The sequence below is a fragment of the Budorcas taxicolor genome, chromosome 13 (assembly GCF_023091745.1).
Source record: "Budorcas taxicolor isolate Tak-1 chromosome 13, Takin1.1, whole genome shotgun sequence".
Classification (NCBI taxonomy): Eukaryota; Metazoa; Chordata; class Mammalia; order Artiodactyla; family Bovidae; genus Budorcas; species Budorcas taxicolor.
Window position 1 is genome coordinate 53,706,327 of NC_068922.1, and position 13,570 is coordinate 53,719,896.

Here is a 13,570-nt window from a genome sequence, read left to right on the forward strand (position 1 = left end):
ACAGAGCGCGCTGGAGGGCGCGCGGCGCCAGGCCCTGAACCATAGCTCCCGACTGCCTGAGCGGCCGTCCCCCAAGCCCCGCCCCACCCCGCCCGCGGAGAGGCCCCCGAGCTCATGGCTGCGCCCCCGGCCTCGGCCGACGCCCCCCGACCGGCGCCGCCGGCCCTCGCGGCTGGAGACGGGCCAGACCGGCCGGAGGGGAAGAGCGAGACCACGTGCGAGGACCGGTAGGCGCGGCGCGCCCCTCGTGTTCCGTGGGAGGAGCGGCCCAGGGATCCGGGCCTGGACCGGCCAACGGTCCCCGTGGCCTGGTGGGGGAGGGCCCTCACGGACTGCCGCGGGCAGGGCCTGTGTGGGGGATCGTTCTGTCCCGAGCCGACGCGGCGCCGGGCCTACGAGCACCGGGCTGGACTGTTAGCCCGCCGGATGCTCCCAGGTGGTCACTTCGTTCCGGGACCCATACAGACTCGGCCTCCCAGCTGAGGCCAGAGGTCGTGATGCTGGGTGGTGCGGGGCACGGTATCTTCCAGTTCCCGCCTAGGCACCCGGACAGTCGCGGCTCTGGGGACTTTGCAGGAGGGGACATTGTGGCGGAGAGGCGGGGTTCTGTCCCCTGGCTGGGGAGGCAGTTCCCGCTCACAGCCTCTGGGGCCCGGACCCAGAAGGCAGAGCAGCGCTCAGGGGAGGGCTGGCTCTTCACTTCCGGGTCTGAACACCGCCCCACCCCCCTCTCCCCCGCCTGACCCAGCGCTGGCCACAGGCTGGGTCCAAAGAAAAACTTTTCAGCCTGGCGGTCTGTCTGGAAAGTGCCAAAGTGCCATGGCTTGGACTGCTCAGGACTGGGCGCTGCCAGCAGAGCTGCTGGGCGAGCAGGGAGAGGGTCTCAGGCCCCCTGCGCCTGAAGGAGCCTCTGGTGTCCCTCCAGGCTCACGGCCTCCTGGTGAGCAGTGATCCTGGCTCGGATGACAGGGTGGAAGAGGAGGGACCTGAATCTGTGACACTTGTTAGTTCCACAGAATCTGATGTGTTGGAGACGAGATAAACTCTTGAGAAGAGCGCCCTCTGCAGACATCGGTTGGCAGCGGCTGGCGGCCCTGCCTGGTGCACAGACGGAGTAGTGGACCTAGGTGACCCTGGCAGGGCCAGGGTGATACAGTGGTCTTCCTCCTAAAAGCGTGGTCCCCAGGGGACAGGAGGGGAGCCTGGGCCTGTGGGCAGTAAGCAGAGACCAGCACATTCTCCCACAGAGCCCCATGGAGTGGCCCTGGAGCTTCTGGACATCTGGGGGAATTTCTGATTACACCCTGCCTTCTCTATTCTCTGGGATATTCCTCAAGCACGTGCTCCCCTCCCCCCGCAGTCCCTGCACAGCCCTACACACACACACACCCCTCATGCAGTCCCTGCACGCACCGCCCCCGCGCCCCCCAACCCCGGTGAAGTTACCAAAGCTGCCTCCCTTCCTTGTCTGGGTGTCTGTGCAGATAGAGGCTCTCGCCTGACCTCGGCTCCACTTTGCCTTCTGTGGTCTGCATGAAGGCTTCTTGTGCGCCTGGCCTTCTGGAAGGGACCGACTTTTCCTTTGCACTGGAGGTGCTGGTGGACTAGTGAGCACCCTTTGGGCTGTCTTCCTGGTGGGGTCCTGGTGGACACAGATCTGGGGGCTGCCACTGGGCTAGTGGAAGGAAGCTGGCCTACTTGCTCAAAGCAACGGGAAGGAGGGGTTCCCCTAGGGGGATTCCCAGTGGGTGGGGTGGCAACTCCAAGTCCCTGGAGCCTACTGCACCCCTTCAGGACTGCAGTCTCCCGGCCCCAGTTCTGTCTGCTCAGATTTCTGTTCCTGAGCTTGTCTGGGCCACCTACCGCCAGACCAGGCCCCAGTGGGCCAGCTACTCTCTCCTCTGACTTCCTTTTACTCACTCACCCAGGAAACTCCTAAAGCACGATGGGGCTCAGGGGCCCCTCTGCAGCCCTGAGACTGAGCAGGGCAGGTAGGGTGGGGGCGGGAGGGAGTAGCTCCTGGTGGATGGGGGCAGACCTGTTACCCCAAGGTGGTGCCCAGAAGGGGCTTCCTCTGAGCCCTGAAGCAGAGTAGAAAAGCTGGTGTATGGATTGGATTAATCACAGGGAGGAGGCTGGGGACCTGGGATACGAGTGAATACTGCAGCCACACACCAGAGGGCCTGCTCTTCCTCCTGCTGCTGGCCTGGGGCATGGCTGTGACCCTAGTTAAGCACTGAGCACTGATGATGGCCTTGAGGGATGTGCTGGAGCCTCCATGGGGGGGTGGGGGTGGCGGGCAGTTATTCTTGGAGGAGGCCTCAGGGGGGTAGAGTTTCAGGTTGTTTATGCTTTCAGGAGGCACCTGGGGCAGGGGTGGGGCCCTTAGCTCAGCTCCTTGCTGATAGCTCAGCCTAAAGACACCTTTGCTTTCCCTGTCTTGGGGTTGGGGCCCCTGCGCTCTGCAGCCCCTGGGAGGTGGGGTCTGAGACTTTATCCAGGGTGTTCCGGATGGGGTTCCTCAGCCAGCCCTGGCCGGGCAGCATGCCAGCCTGAGCGCAGGAGGGGCAGCTCACCCCGATGCTGGCCTGAGTCTGCCTGGCTGTTCTCCTCGGCAGGGTCAGTGCTATTAATATCAGGCCAGTGCACAGCCCCAAGCTGGTGATCCTCTTATGCCTGTGGCCTCGGCCCCTGAGGCTGGTGGTGAGTGCTGTTGCTTCTCTTGGGGCCTTTCACCTGTTGGCCCCCCAACTCCCAGTGGGCAGCCTCTGCCAGTCAGGGCTCGGACCTCACTACAGCTCCGCACTGGTTGTGTTGCCCACCCATGGAGGGGCAGCTCAGGGGGCTCCTGAGCTGTCCTGAGGGACTGCTGGGAGCCTAAGAGGCAGTGCAGGGACACCCCTGCACACACCTGGGGTCATCCTGCCGTCCCGGTCTCCCTCGTGTCCTGGCCATGAGCAGCCCCCCAGCTTACCCTGGCATCCGGGTATCAGGGTGCTGGACCCTCGGAGCAGAAGGCAGGTGAGTGGTAGGCTTGCCGTCTTCTGGTGAGGATTCCTGTCTTCACTGTGTCTCGGCCACCCCCAGCCCCATGTGCTGTCTGATGGACACCAGGCCAGGCAGCCAGGCAGGCCTGCCACCTGCAGATGTCAGCTTTGCTTGGAGCTCTCAGTTCTTGGCTGACCTCTGTCCATTATGGTTTGTAATCCTTCGGGTTGACATTGCCTTTAGTCCTTGCGGATGGCAGCACCCTGACATCTGAGAGCAGGCAGGTGAGGCCTTGCATGACTTTCCAAATCAGAGGTTGTTTTCCTGCCAAGTGGGGAGAGGCCTGCTCTGGAAGATGCAGTGAACGGAGAGCCTGGCACTTGGGGAGGTGGTGGGGCCTGACTTGGCTGTGGGCCGGATGCTATTCAGACCCATTGCCAGCCCTCGGTGGGCAGCTTTCTGGCAAGGTCACCCCTGCTTACCTTCAGCTCTTCCCTGAGAAGGCATCCCTCCCAGGCTGTCAGCACCGCAGGCCTCTGGAGCAGTGGTGGTGGTGGTCATCGTCACCTCAGTGGGATGAGGGTCAGTCACCAAGAGGGGTGATGCTCCTGCCCGGGGCCCAGCTTGGACGGAAAAGTGGGGGGACGGTAGTAGCACTCGCCCAGGCCTCCTGTCCTGCGCCGGTCCCACAAGGCAGCCTGTCTGTGCCAGAGCCTGGTCGGCACGATGGCTGGTCTGTTGGCAGAGCCTCTCTGCCTCTCTGCAAACCCAGTTTTCTGTGTTGGCGTTTCCTTTCCGAGTAGAAGGTGCAGACTGGACTTTTTTTCTTCTGGGGGCATGTGGAGCTCCTCTCCCCAGCTACGGGCCATAGGTCACCTCCAGGGCCTGGGGGTTGCTCGCATGTGGGGGGCAGCTATGTTTGGGCCCCGAGGCCCTGTGCTCACTGCTGGGGGCCAAGCGCAGCTAGCGGAACGGCCAGCAGTGCCCTCCGATCAGGGTCTGGAGACGTCCAGCTTGGTGGAGTGTGATGCTGGGCAAGCCGGCCCTGCCCCGTCACCTGGGTGTCCTGCTGTGTGGTCTGTGCTCAGCTCCACAGACGCGTCGTAATTGCTTCCTCAGAGGTCACCCAGCCGCAGAGGTGACACTGGGGGCAGAGGCCAGGGAACGCAGGCTTGCTCCCCACCCACGCCATACAGATGACAGAGCACCAAGGCAGCCCGGCGCTCTGTGTCCCCTGGGACAACGCTGCACCTCCTGTCACATCCAGCTGACGGTTCTCAGCTGCTTCAGTTGTGCTGACAGGGCCCTCTGTGCCCTGGAAGCCGCTGGTGTGATTCGTCACATGTTAGCCCTGAGCTAATTCCTCCCTCTGCCTCCCCCTCTATATACACGTGTGCACAGACGTCCTCCTGCCTCTTGGCAACACTGGGTGCACTGGGAGCCACACAGCTGGGAATGCCAGGGGAATGCTAGGTTATCCTGAAGTGAGCCAGACGGCCCTGCACTCCTGGGGACATCTCCCAAGGCCAGTTTTGCAACACCCTGTCCTGGCCACGTCCTGGCCACGACGACAGGCCACAGCAGTGATGGCGAGCTTCGGGGACAGACCAAGGGTTGGTTTGGTTTTTGATCATGAAGGGGCATGTGCTCATAAAACACACACACCTGAAGTCCTTGCCCCTGACCTTGGTGGCTGAGGCCGCTGCTTGCTGTCTGTGCCTCCACCTGACAGGCGCGTGCTGGCCTTTACGGCTCGTAGCGCTCTGCCTTCTCACCTGATGGCACGTCGAGGACGTCTTCAGTGTGTGGCTCCTTCTCAGGCTTTGACCCGTATCTGAGCAACATCCATCACTGGGGCTCTGGCTGCAGGTGGACATGTCCTACCCGGGTTGTCCAGAGTGCCCTGGTTCCTTGCCTGGACTGTCAGCCTGTTTTCTGCGTCTCTGGGGCGGGTCTGCAAGCTGAGGCTGTGAGCAGTCCACTTTCTCTCTCAGGCAATGACTGAAAGCGCCTTCTCCCTAAGTTGGTCCTGTGCCTAGGGCCACCTTCACACGGGCCTCTGTGTCCAAGTCTCTGTCTCCCGTCTGACCGCTCAGCCAGGCTGAGCTTCCCCTGTTGTACCCTCAGGCCTTGGAGCCTTGAACCAACCATCATGTCCATGCCCCTTTGGGGTATAAACCTGCCAAGAAGTCAGCACAGCTCTGCTCACTGGAAAAGGCCCCAGTGGGGTCTCCCTCCCTCCCCCAGGTCGAGTTTCCACCCCACCTCAAGTGCAGCCTTTGGGGGCCTCCACCCTCTTCCCTGTACTTGGCACCGTGCCCTCGGTCTCCCTCCTGCTCCATCCTCTCCCTCTGGAGCCCCTCCCTCTGTGCCCGGAAGGATGACGGGGATTGGGTCTCACAAAAGGAGAGAGCTGCCCTGAGTGTGTTGGGGGAAGGAACACAGTCCTTGATGGGTCTTAACTGTCCTTGGTGTGACCGCTTCCCATCTCCCTGACACCCAGTCCACGTGGGAGGAAGAGGTGGGCCAGGACAGTGCTCCCCTGTGTCCCCTGCTGTCCCCTGGATGGATGGGCTGCAGCCGGGTGTGCTGTGCCGCTGCACAAGCCTGCTCACTTTCACCATGCCTATGTGTGTGCATGGGGGCACCATATGGACTAGTCACACTAGGCCTGATGTGGGGTGGCTGGGGGCTGATGGCCCTGGGCCAAGACGACCATGTCCCCCTCCCCCACAGCAGCAACGCGGAGTCCCTGGACAGGCTGCTTCCACCTGTGGGCGCAGGGCGCTCGCCGAGGAAGCGTACCACCAGCCAGTGCAAGTCTGAGCCGCCCCTCCTGCGCACAAGCAAGCGTACCATCTACACGGCAGGGCGGCCGCCATGGTACAACGAGCATGGCACCCAGTCCAAGGAGGCCTTTGCCATTGGTGAGCATGGCCATGGCAGGAAGGGTGGGCCAAAGCCACCATCAGGTGGGACCCCTGAATAGAGAGGTGGGACCCACCTCAATGCCGAACGCCTGCGCTGGTATCTTGTGACTAGCATTGCTTGGGCCCCTCGGTCCAGGTTAGAAGAGGCTGTGTGGGAGTGGCGGGCACCACTGGGACTCATCTGTGAGCTGGGCTGGGCCACTGTGCTCAGGTCTCCACCCCACCCACAGGTCTGGGAGGTGGCAGTGCCTCCGGGAAAACCACCGTGGCCAGAATGATCATCGAGGCCCTGGATGTGCCCTGGGTGGTCTTGCTGTCCATGGATTCCTTCTATAAGGTGCGGGTGCCCTGTGGTGCAGGCTGCCTCTGGGAGGCTCGTGGCCCCCGCCCTGGCCTGGGGCCTGAGCCTGCAGCTGCCCCCAGCTCCTCCCCTCCCCCCCACCTCAGGTGCTCACCAGGCAGCAGCAGGAGCAGGCTGCCCACAACAACTTCAACTTTGACCACCCAGATGCCTTTGACTTCGACCTTATCATCTCCACTCTCAAGAAGCTCAAGCAGGGCAAGAGCGTCAAGGTGCCCATCTATGACTTCACCACCCACAGCCGGAAGAAGGACTGGGTAGGCCGCAGGCTCGGCTGCACTGGGCTGGCGCAGGGGCCCCAGGCCACTTTGTTTTGACACACACGGTTCCTTTGCAGAAAACTCTGTATGGTGCAAATGTCATCATCTTCGAGGGAATCATGGCCTTTGCCGACAAGACGCTGTTGGAGGTGAGGACAGGCTCCAGGTGGACGACCCCGGTCCTCCTGCTGGACTGGCCTTAAACATGCTTCCATCCCAGTTCCCGTCCTGTGCTGAGGCCCAGGGTTGGGTGAGCTGCCTTGTCTCGTGAATCTCACGCAGCCCCTTTGCATCACATGGCTGCCAAGGTCAGAGCCACATTTGTGGGGGGTAGGTTCACGTGTATGTGTGTGCACATGTGTGTTCTTTCCTGGGAGGGAACTAGCCTCGCATGTGGGCAGGTCCCCAAGGGCATCCTGTCCCCTGGGAGGCTCTGGGCAGCTGCCCCGCATGTGACACCCTCCAGTCAGGCTGCGGATGGCTCCCTCCCTGCCCTGCAAGGTCTTTGCATGGTTGGCTCTGCCCTAGGCCTTGCTGCTTGTGCTGGTCCCGAGTGTGAGTGTGCTCAGGCCCTGGGAACCCCGCTGCCTGCCATGCATACACACACACTCCACACATGATGCACACCAGACACACATTCAGCCACACCACACCCTCCCCACCCCGGAGGGGCCCATATCATCCAGACCCCAGAGGAGCCCTGAGGGCCTTGTCCATTCCTGGGCCAACGCCCAAGCCAGGGTCTCTGCTGGAGGCGATCCCCTGTGGCCTGTGCTGCCCTGCCAGTGTTGGCCCTCAGCTGCTCACTGCACCTACCCCCCATAGCTCCTGGACATGAAGATCTTTGTGGACACGGACTCCGACATACGCCTTGTGCGGCGACTGCGCCGTGACATCAGCGAGCGGGGCCGGGACATCGAGGGCGTCATCAAGCAGTACAATAAGTTTGTGAAGCCTGCCTTCGACCAGTATATCCAGCCCACCATGCGTGTGGCAGACATCGTGGTGCCCCGGGGTCAGCCTGCAGGCCCATCTGGCAGGGAGGCGGGAACAGGGGGCACAGCCAGACCTTATCCTCCCTCCTGCTCCCCCGAAGAGTAGGGACAGGACCTCACCCTCCCCCTTCACTCCTAGGGAGTGGGAACACAGTGGCCATCGACCTGATTGTGCAGCATGTGCACAGCCAGCTGGAGGAGGTGAGCCACAGCTGGCCCTGCTCCCACACCGCGCAGCCCCACCTGCCACTGCCCAGGGCCACCTGCCCAAGCAGCCCCATATTTACTGGCCAGGGGCAGCTGGGCTCCCTGAGGGAGTGTGGGCCTTGCAGGGATGGGTACAGCCTATCCCTTCCAGCCCTTCTGGGTGACTGGGGTTTTGGCACCAGGTCCCTTGTCCCAAAAATCCTAGAAGGTCACACACCATAGGCTGGCCATGGGGGCCACCCATCCCTGGGGTTGGCTTCACAGTGGGGTGCTTGAGGCCTGCGGAACAGAGCTCCAGGGTTCCTGGCTCTGACATCCCGCCCAGAGGTACCCTTGTTGGACCACAGGAAGCTGACCCTCTCCCATGGCAGGCAGCCCCTAGGACCCTCCCCTCCAGGGCTATGGTGTGTCTGCTCTTGGGTGGGGGTGGCCTGGCTGGCTGAGGCACACGGTGGCGACAGGCAATGCCGTCCCATGACTTTGAGGTGAGCAGTGCTGCCGTCTCTGACACCCACCCCATTCCCTTGTGTCTCCTTGTCGCTGCCGCAGCGTGAGCTCAGTGTCAGGTAAGAGTTCCCACGCCTGTCTGCGCAGATGGAGGCATTTCCAACATCCACAGGGAGCTTGGAGTCTGGGCTGTCCCCTCCCACCATGCCCACCCTCTGTGGTGGCCCTGCCCCAGGCACAGAAGGGGTGGTGTGGCTCCCACACTGCTTCTACCTGCCCTTGCCAGGTAATTCAGGCCCAGAGAGGTCAAAGGACCTGCCTCACGTCACATAGTACCCTGACCTCTCTGGAGGCTTTTATCTGACTTAGGGCTGGTTGTATCGGGTCCGACTCCAGGGCACAGCTATCCTGAGCCAGCACTCCTGGGCCCCAGGGCAGTGCCACCAGCCCATCCTGCAGCTGAGGGCCTGGGTCTGCCCCTTCTCTGCTTGAGCCAAGAAGCCAGTCTACTCCCCTAAGCGGTGGTGAGGCACCTTCCCCCTTCTCGTTCCGTGCGCCCCCCCGCCCCCACCCTGTGGGATGCTGGCCCACCCTGGCACTGGAGGCCAGGTGCAGAGAGCCAGGTGGAGCCCTTAGGAGTTCTGGGCTGAGTGCCCTTTCCGCCCACAAGGCGGAAGGTGGTGCCCCGTCCCTACGCAGCAGTCGCGGAGCCGGGAAGCACCAGACCGAGCCCCGAGCTCCAGCTGCGTTGGAAATGCCTCCAGGCCAGTCGCCGGCCTCCAGCTTCCTGCCCACGCATCAGTCTCCGCTTGCCTCTCACCCAGCCCAGGGCCCCGGCGGAAGCCTTGGTTCAGAGACATAAAAGTTTCCAGGAAGCGTGGCTGCCTTGGGTGGAAGGGACCTGCAGGGCCGCCTGCTGTGGACTTGCGGGTGCTCGCAGGCCCAGGGGTGCGAGCTGCAGGGTCTTCCTGCCACCGCCCCGCCTCCCTCCTCCCCCAGCCTCCTGCTCTTCCCCAGTCCAGCTGGTGGCTGCGGGGACCACGGTGCTGCCGCTAAGTGGTCTTCTCTCTTTCTTCTTTTCCTCTTTGTAAACCCTGGGGTTTCCTGCCCTGTTCCCTCCCTGACCTACTCTTCGCCTGTTCACCTGGCGGGCAGAGGAAGCTGCGCTGGGATCTGTGAGGACAGAGTGCTCTGGCCGTGGTGCTGCCCGCGAGCTGTGTGCCGGCGCCCGCAGGCCCCGCCCCGCCCCGCAGGCCCCGCCCCTCTCCGCTCCAGGCAGGGGCAGCAGGGGCTGCGAAGCCAGCTCTGCCCCTCTCCCGAAGGGGCTGCGTGCGCATCACCTTGGGGAAACTTAGGCGGGGCTTGGCCTCAAAGCTCGGCTGTTTCCCCTGGAAGAGGGGTCCTGAGGTTGGGGACCAGGCCAGCTTGGGGGCAGAGATTCGTCTGCCAGGACCTGGACCGGGAGGGCACCTGGAGCGGGGAGGGAGGCTCGCCCGCAACCCCTGCTTCCAGCCTAACGGTCAGCTGCTCTGCCTTCCACCGTGTCCTTTAACCCTTGCCTGGCTGTTATGGGGGAGGGCATCCGGGAATGGGGGCCTTCCTCCACATCAACTACTGGGAGGATAGCCCCCACCCGGCACACTGCGGTGCGGACCACCACTGCCCCCCCAGCCTGCAGCGGGAGGGTAGGGCTCTGGGGGAAATGCCCTCTTTGAGCTCCCAATCGGTTTGTGTCCTCAGGGCTGCTCTGGCCTCGGCGCACCAGTGCCACCCCCTGCCCAGGACGCTTAGTGTCCTCAAGAGCACGCCACAAGTGCGGGGAATGCACACCATCATCAGGTGAGCCCTCCTCCCCTCCCTCAGGGCAGGGCGGGCGGGCGAGCCGCCCTTCCCTAACCTGGGGAATGACCGCCACCCGCAGAGACCGGGAAACCAGCCGCGACGAGTTCATTTTCTACTCTAAGAGGCTGATGCGGCTGCTCATCGAGCACGCACTCTCCTTCCTGCCTTTCCAGGTCTGAGGACAGGGTTGGGGGAGGCTGGGTAGCAGGGAGGGGGAGAAGAGGCTCCTCACCCTCACGCCCCCATCCCGCCCTGCACAGGACTGCATGGTGCAGACCCCACAGGGTCAGGACTACGCGGGCAAGTGCTATGCAGGGAAGCAGGTACCAGGGGCCTGGCCTGCAGTGGGAGATGGATGGAAACGGGAGGCAGGGTCTGACCAGCTCAACCTCATCCCCCAGATCACTGGCGTGTCCATCCTGCGGGCCGGTGAGACCATGGAGCCTGCGCTGCGGGCCGTATGCAAGGACGTGCGCATTGGCACCATCCTCATCCAGACCAACCAACTCACTGGGGAGCCCGAGGTGAGGGGCCCCTGGGAGTGAGGGAGTGGAAACTCGGGGAGGGCGGGGTATGGGTGGAGCCCGAGGAGGGGGTGAGGGTGGAGTCCCCGAGAGCCCTGCTGTGGCCTTCTGGTACCCCCTGACCCTGGGGCCTCCTGCAGCTCCACTACCTGCGGCTCCCCAAGGACATCAGTGACGACCACGTGATCCTGATGGACTGCACAGTGTCCACGGGCGCGGCGGCCATGATGGCTGTGCGGGTGCTGCTGGTGAGTGGTGGGTGTGTGTGTTTGTGTGTGTGTGTGTGGTGGGGGGGGGGCAGGTCCAGGGCCGCAGCTCAGCCCTTCACCCCGCAGGACCACGACGTGCCTGAGGACAAGATCTTCCTGCTGTCGCTGCTCATGGCAGAGATGGGCGTCCACTCGGTGGCCTACGCCTTCCCCCGCGTTAGAATCATCACCACAGCAGTAGACAAGCGCGTCAATGACCTCTTCCGAATCATCCCTGGCATCGGTGAGGCTGCCTGGCCTCCTCAGTGGCGCTCGGGGTGGGGTGGGGTGCGGGGGGGTGGGCAGGTGGGCCTGCCTGAGACCCCACCACAAGGACCTGCTTTTCCCCCAGGGAACTTTGGTGACCGCTACTTCGGGACCGATGCCGTCCCTGATGGGAGCGACGATGAAGAAGGGGGCTCCACTGGGTAGCCACCCACCTGCCCCAACTCCCCACGCCTTCCTGTCTCCCTTGAAGCTCAGAGTAGAGATGTTAATTTATTTTAATTAAAAAAAGTGTTACCCATGTAACTTGTCTAAACATTTTATAAAATAAAGCTTTAGGGAAAGGAAGCCGCAGCCGGTGAGCGGGGCTCAGGACTGTTATCCCACTTGGACCTGGCCTGGGGTGCGGGCCCCAGGGCTGCCCCAGACCTCAAGTTCTGAGGCCCCCATGGAGCCAGAGGACTGAGGGAGCCTGCCCTCCACTGGGTTCTGGCCAGGGCCCTGCCTCCTCCCGCCCCCAGCCCCTGCAGGACAAGGATCCTGGTCTTGTACTTAACTTTCCTCGTGTCCAGGCTCAGCCACATTTAGGAGAGGGCAGAGCTGGACCTGCAGCTCCCGGCCCTGCTAGACAGGCCCTTGGTGGCCAACTGGCCTGGACCTAGGGCTCTGGGTCTTACAAGGTGTCAGCAGCCTCTACAACCACTACCCCCGCCACCCCCACACCCCGCATGTTTGTACCACGACAGGGGGAGTGGGTGGGGGGGAGGAGACTGGTGTGCGGGGGTGGCTGTAGGAAGCAGTGAGGAGCTAGTGCTGGCCACAGGGGCCCCACTTGCAGGGGAGACACCGGTGCCTCAGAGAGCCGGCCACACTGCTCAGGGCCAGAAACCACGTCCGGCCCTGCCTTCACTGTTTTTGGGCAAGGGCACCCGTCAGGGTGCAGACCCGCCTGGCTCACAAACCTGAGGCGGATTCCCAGCTGCAGCAGGTGGGCTGTCAGAAGCCCCCACACAGATGTTCCCTCCACCTCACGGCCTGGTTTCACTCTTTCCTGCCCTCCTGGTCTCTCTTGGTTCTCCACCCCCCTCACAAAGGCCATGTCATGGAAAAGCTAGTTGTGGGGCGGGGACAGGAAGTCTGGGTGGGGGCCAGGCAAAGGGCAGCAGATAAAGGCGGGAGTTTGGTCCAGAGGTGGTCAGGTGCAGGGTCAGAGGAGCGACACAGCCCTGAGGTCGGCAGAAGGAACCTCTCCCCCACAATCTGGTGAGTGGACAACTCCCCGCTCCAGCCCCGTCTCCAGGGCCAAATTTGTTCATTCATTCATCCTGTGCTCTAGTGCCTGGAGCCTACAGCAGGCCTGGCCCTGCTCAAGTGCTGACAGGCAAGGAGGCAGAGATCCCCTTCTATCTGGGGATCAGATGAGAAATGAGGCAGACAGTTGACGAGCTGGGCAGGAACTAGGTCATCCCAGGAGGGGCCCCCCGGGTCCAGCTAGAGGCTAACCAGCTCCCAGAGAAGATATCAAAGCCACACCTGCTCATGCGTGTGCAAAGAGCACATGGCCGCAGACACACACGTGTGTGATACAGCTCAGGGCTCTCACCCCAACTCAGTCACCAGCCTGTGGGTGGGACAGCTTATTCCCACTTCTCCAGAGTCAGTGGTGGCCTAGGACCAAGCCCTACCCCCTCAGGCTGAGGGTCCCTCATCAGAGACATCTCCCGGAGACAAGGTCACAGCTTAGGGGAGTTCTTGGGCCACATCCTGGTAGGCCCCTGAGGGGTGGCAGAAGTGGTCACATTCCAAACAGCCCTGATGAGTGGGTCTTTGGGGTGCCACTGGGAGAAAGGGGCGATTCCTCTAGCCTCAGGGAGCCTCCCAGTCCCAGAAACAGCACCAGAGTTCAAGGTCCAGGACTGGAGCCACTGGGGGCTTCCAGCATGGGGAGAAGCTGGGTGGTGCTGTTGGGGCCAGAGAAGCTCATCCCCAGGCAAACTGTTCGAGCTGCATGCCAGTTGGGACTGATGAGTGGCCCCTTGTGTTGCTCTCTGGGCACCTGGGCTGCTGTGGGCCCAGCAGAGGCCAGGGGGTGGGGGACGAACCTGAGGAGTAGCTGAGGGTGGGCCTGCAACCTGGAGAGACCCTCAGAGCCTGGGCCAGGACAGACCTCGAGCCCCTCCCTCACTTGTCCAGAGGCTCCTGGGACACAGGGTGAGGAACCCCAAAGAGTAATGAGCCTGCGGAAGCCCCGTCAACCGCCTGGGCAGTGCCTTCAGGACTGTCCAACCTGAGAATGGTGAGCATCCAGGGACAATCTCAGGTTCGTCAGCCCGCAAGGTGCCGTTCCCTCCCCAGCAGCAGCGAGGGCCACATGGACTCCAGCAGAAGGGTGTGTACTGTCTGGGGAAGGACTCCACCCATCAGAGTGTCTCAGTTCTCCGCTGGGACACCAGGAGTCAAGAAGAAACGGCCAGATGCCAGTGTCCTGGGTTTGGCTTGATACAGCCCGAAGTGCTCCAGGGTGAGTCCCAGGAAGGGTCGTT

The 13,570-nt window shown here is 62.8% G+C and overlaps 1 protein-coding gene across 8 annotated transcripts; it reads left to right on the forward strand.

Moving 5' to 3' along the window:
- Positions 1 to 90: 90 nt before the first annotated feature.
- UCKL1 (uridine-cytidine kinase 1 like 1) lies at positions 91 to 11,325 on the forward strand. Of its 8 annotated transcripts, none has more exons than XM_052650888.1 (15): positions 91 to 227; positions 5,725 to 5,915; positions 6,149 to 6,255; positions 6,366 to 6,536; positions 6,617 to 6,688; positions 7,365 to 7,554; positions 7,674 to 7,735; positions 8,291 to 8,307; positions 9,929 to 10,027; positions 10,110 to 10,203; positions 10,291 to 10,353; positions 10,432 to 10,554; positions 10,695 to 10,802; positions 10,890 to 11,046; positions 11,155 to 11,325. In XM_052650888.1, exons 1-15 carry the CDS (start codon positions 115 to 117, stop codon positions 11,232 to 11,234), a joined length of 1,647 nt encoding a protein of 548 aa, XP_052506848.1. In that variant the 5' UTR covers positions 91 to 114; the 3' UTR covers positions 11,235 to 11,325. The 8 variants fall into 8 exon arrangements, with proteins under 8 accessions (XP_052506848.1, XP_052506846.1, XP_052506849.1 ...); XM_052650886.1 differs by lacking the exon at positions 8,291 to 8,307 and adding an exon at positions 9,344 to 9,363; XM_052650889.1 differs by having other exon boundaries at positions 5,728 to 5,915.
- The last annotated feature ends 2,245 nt before the right edge of the window (positions 11,326 to 13,570 follow it).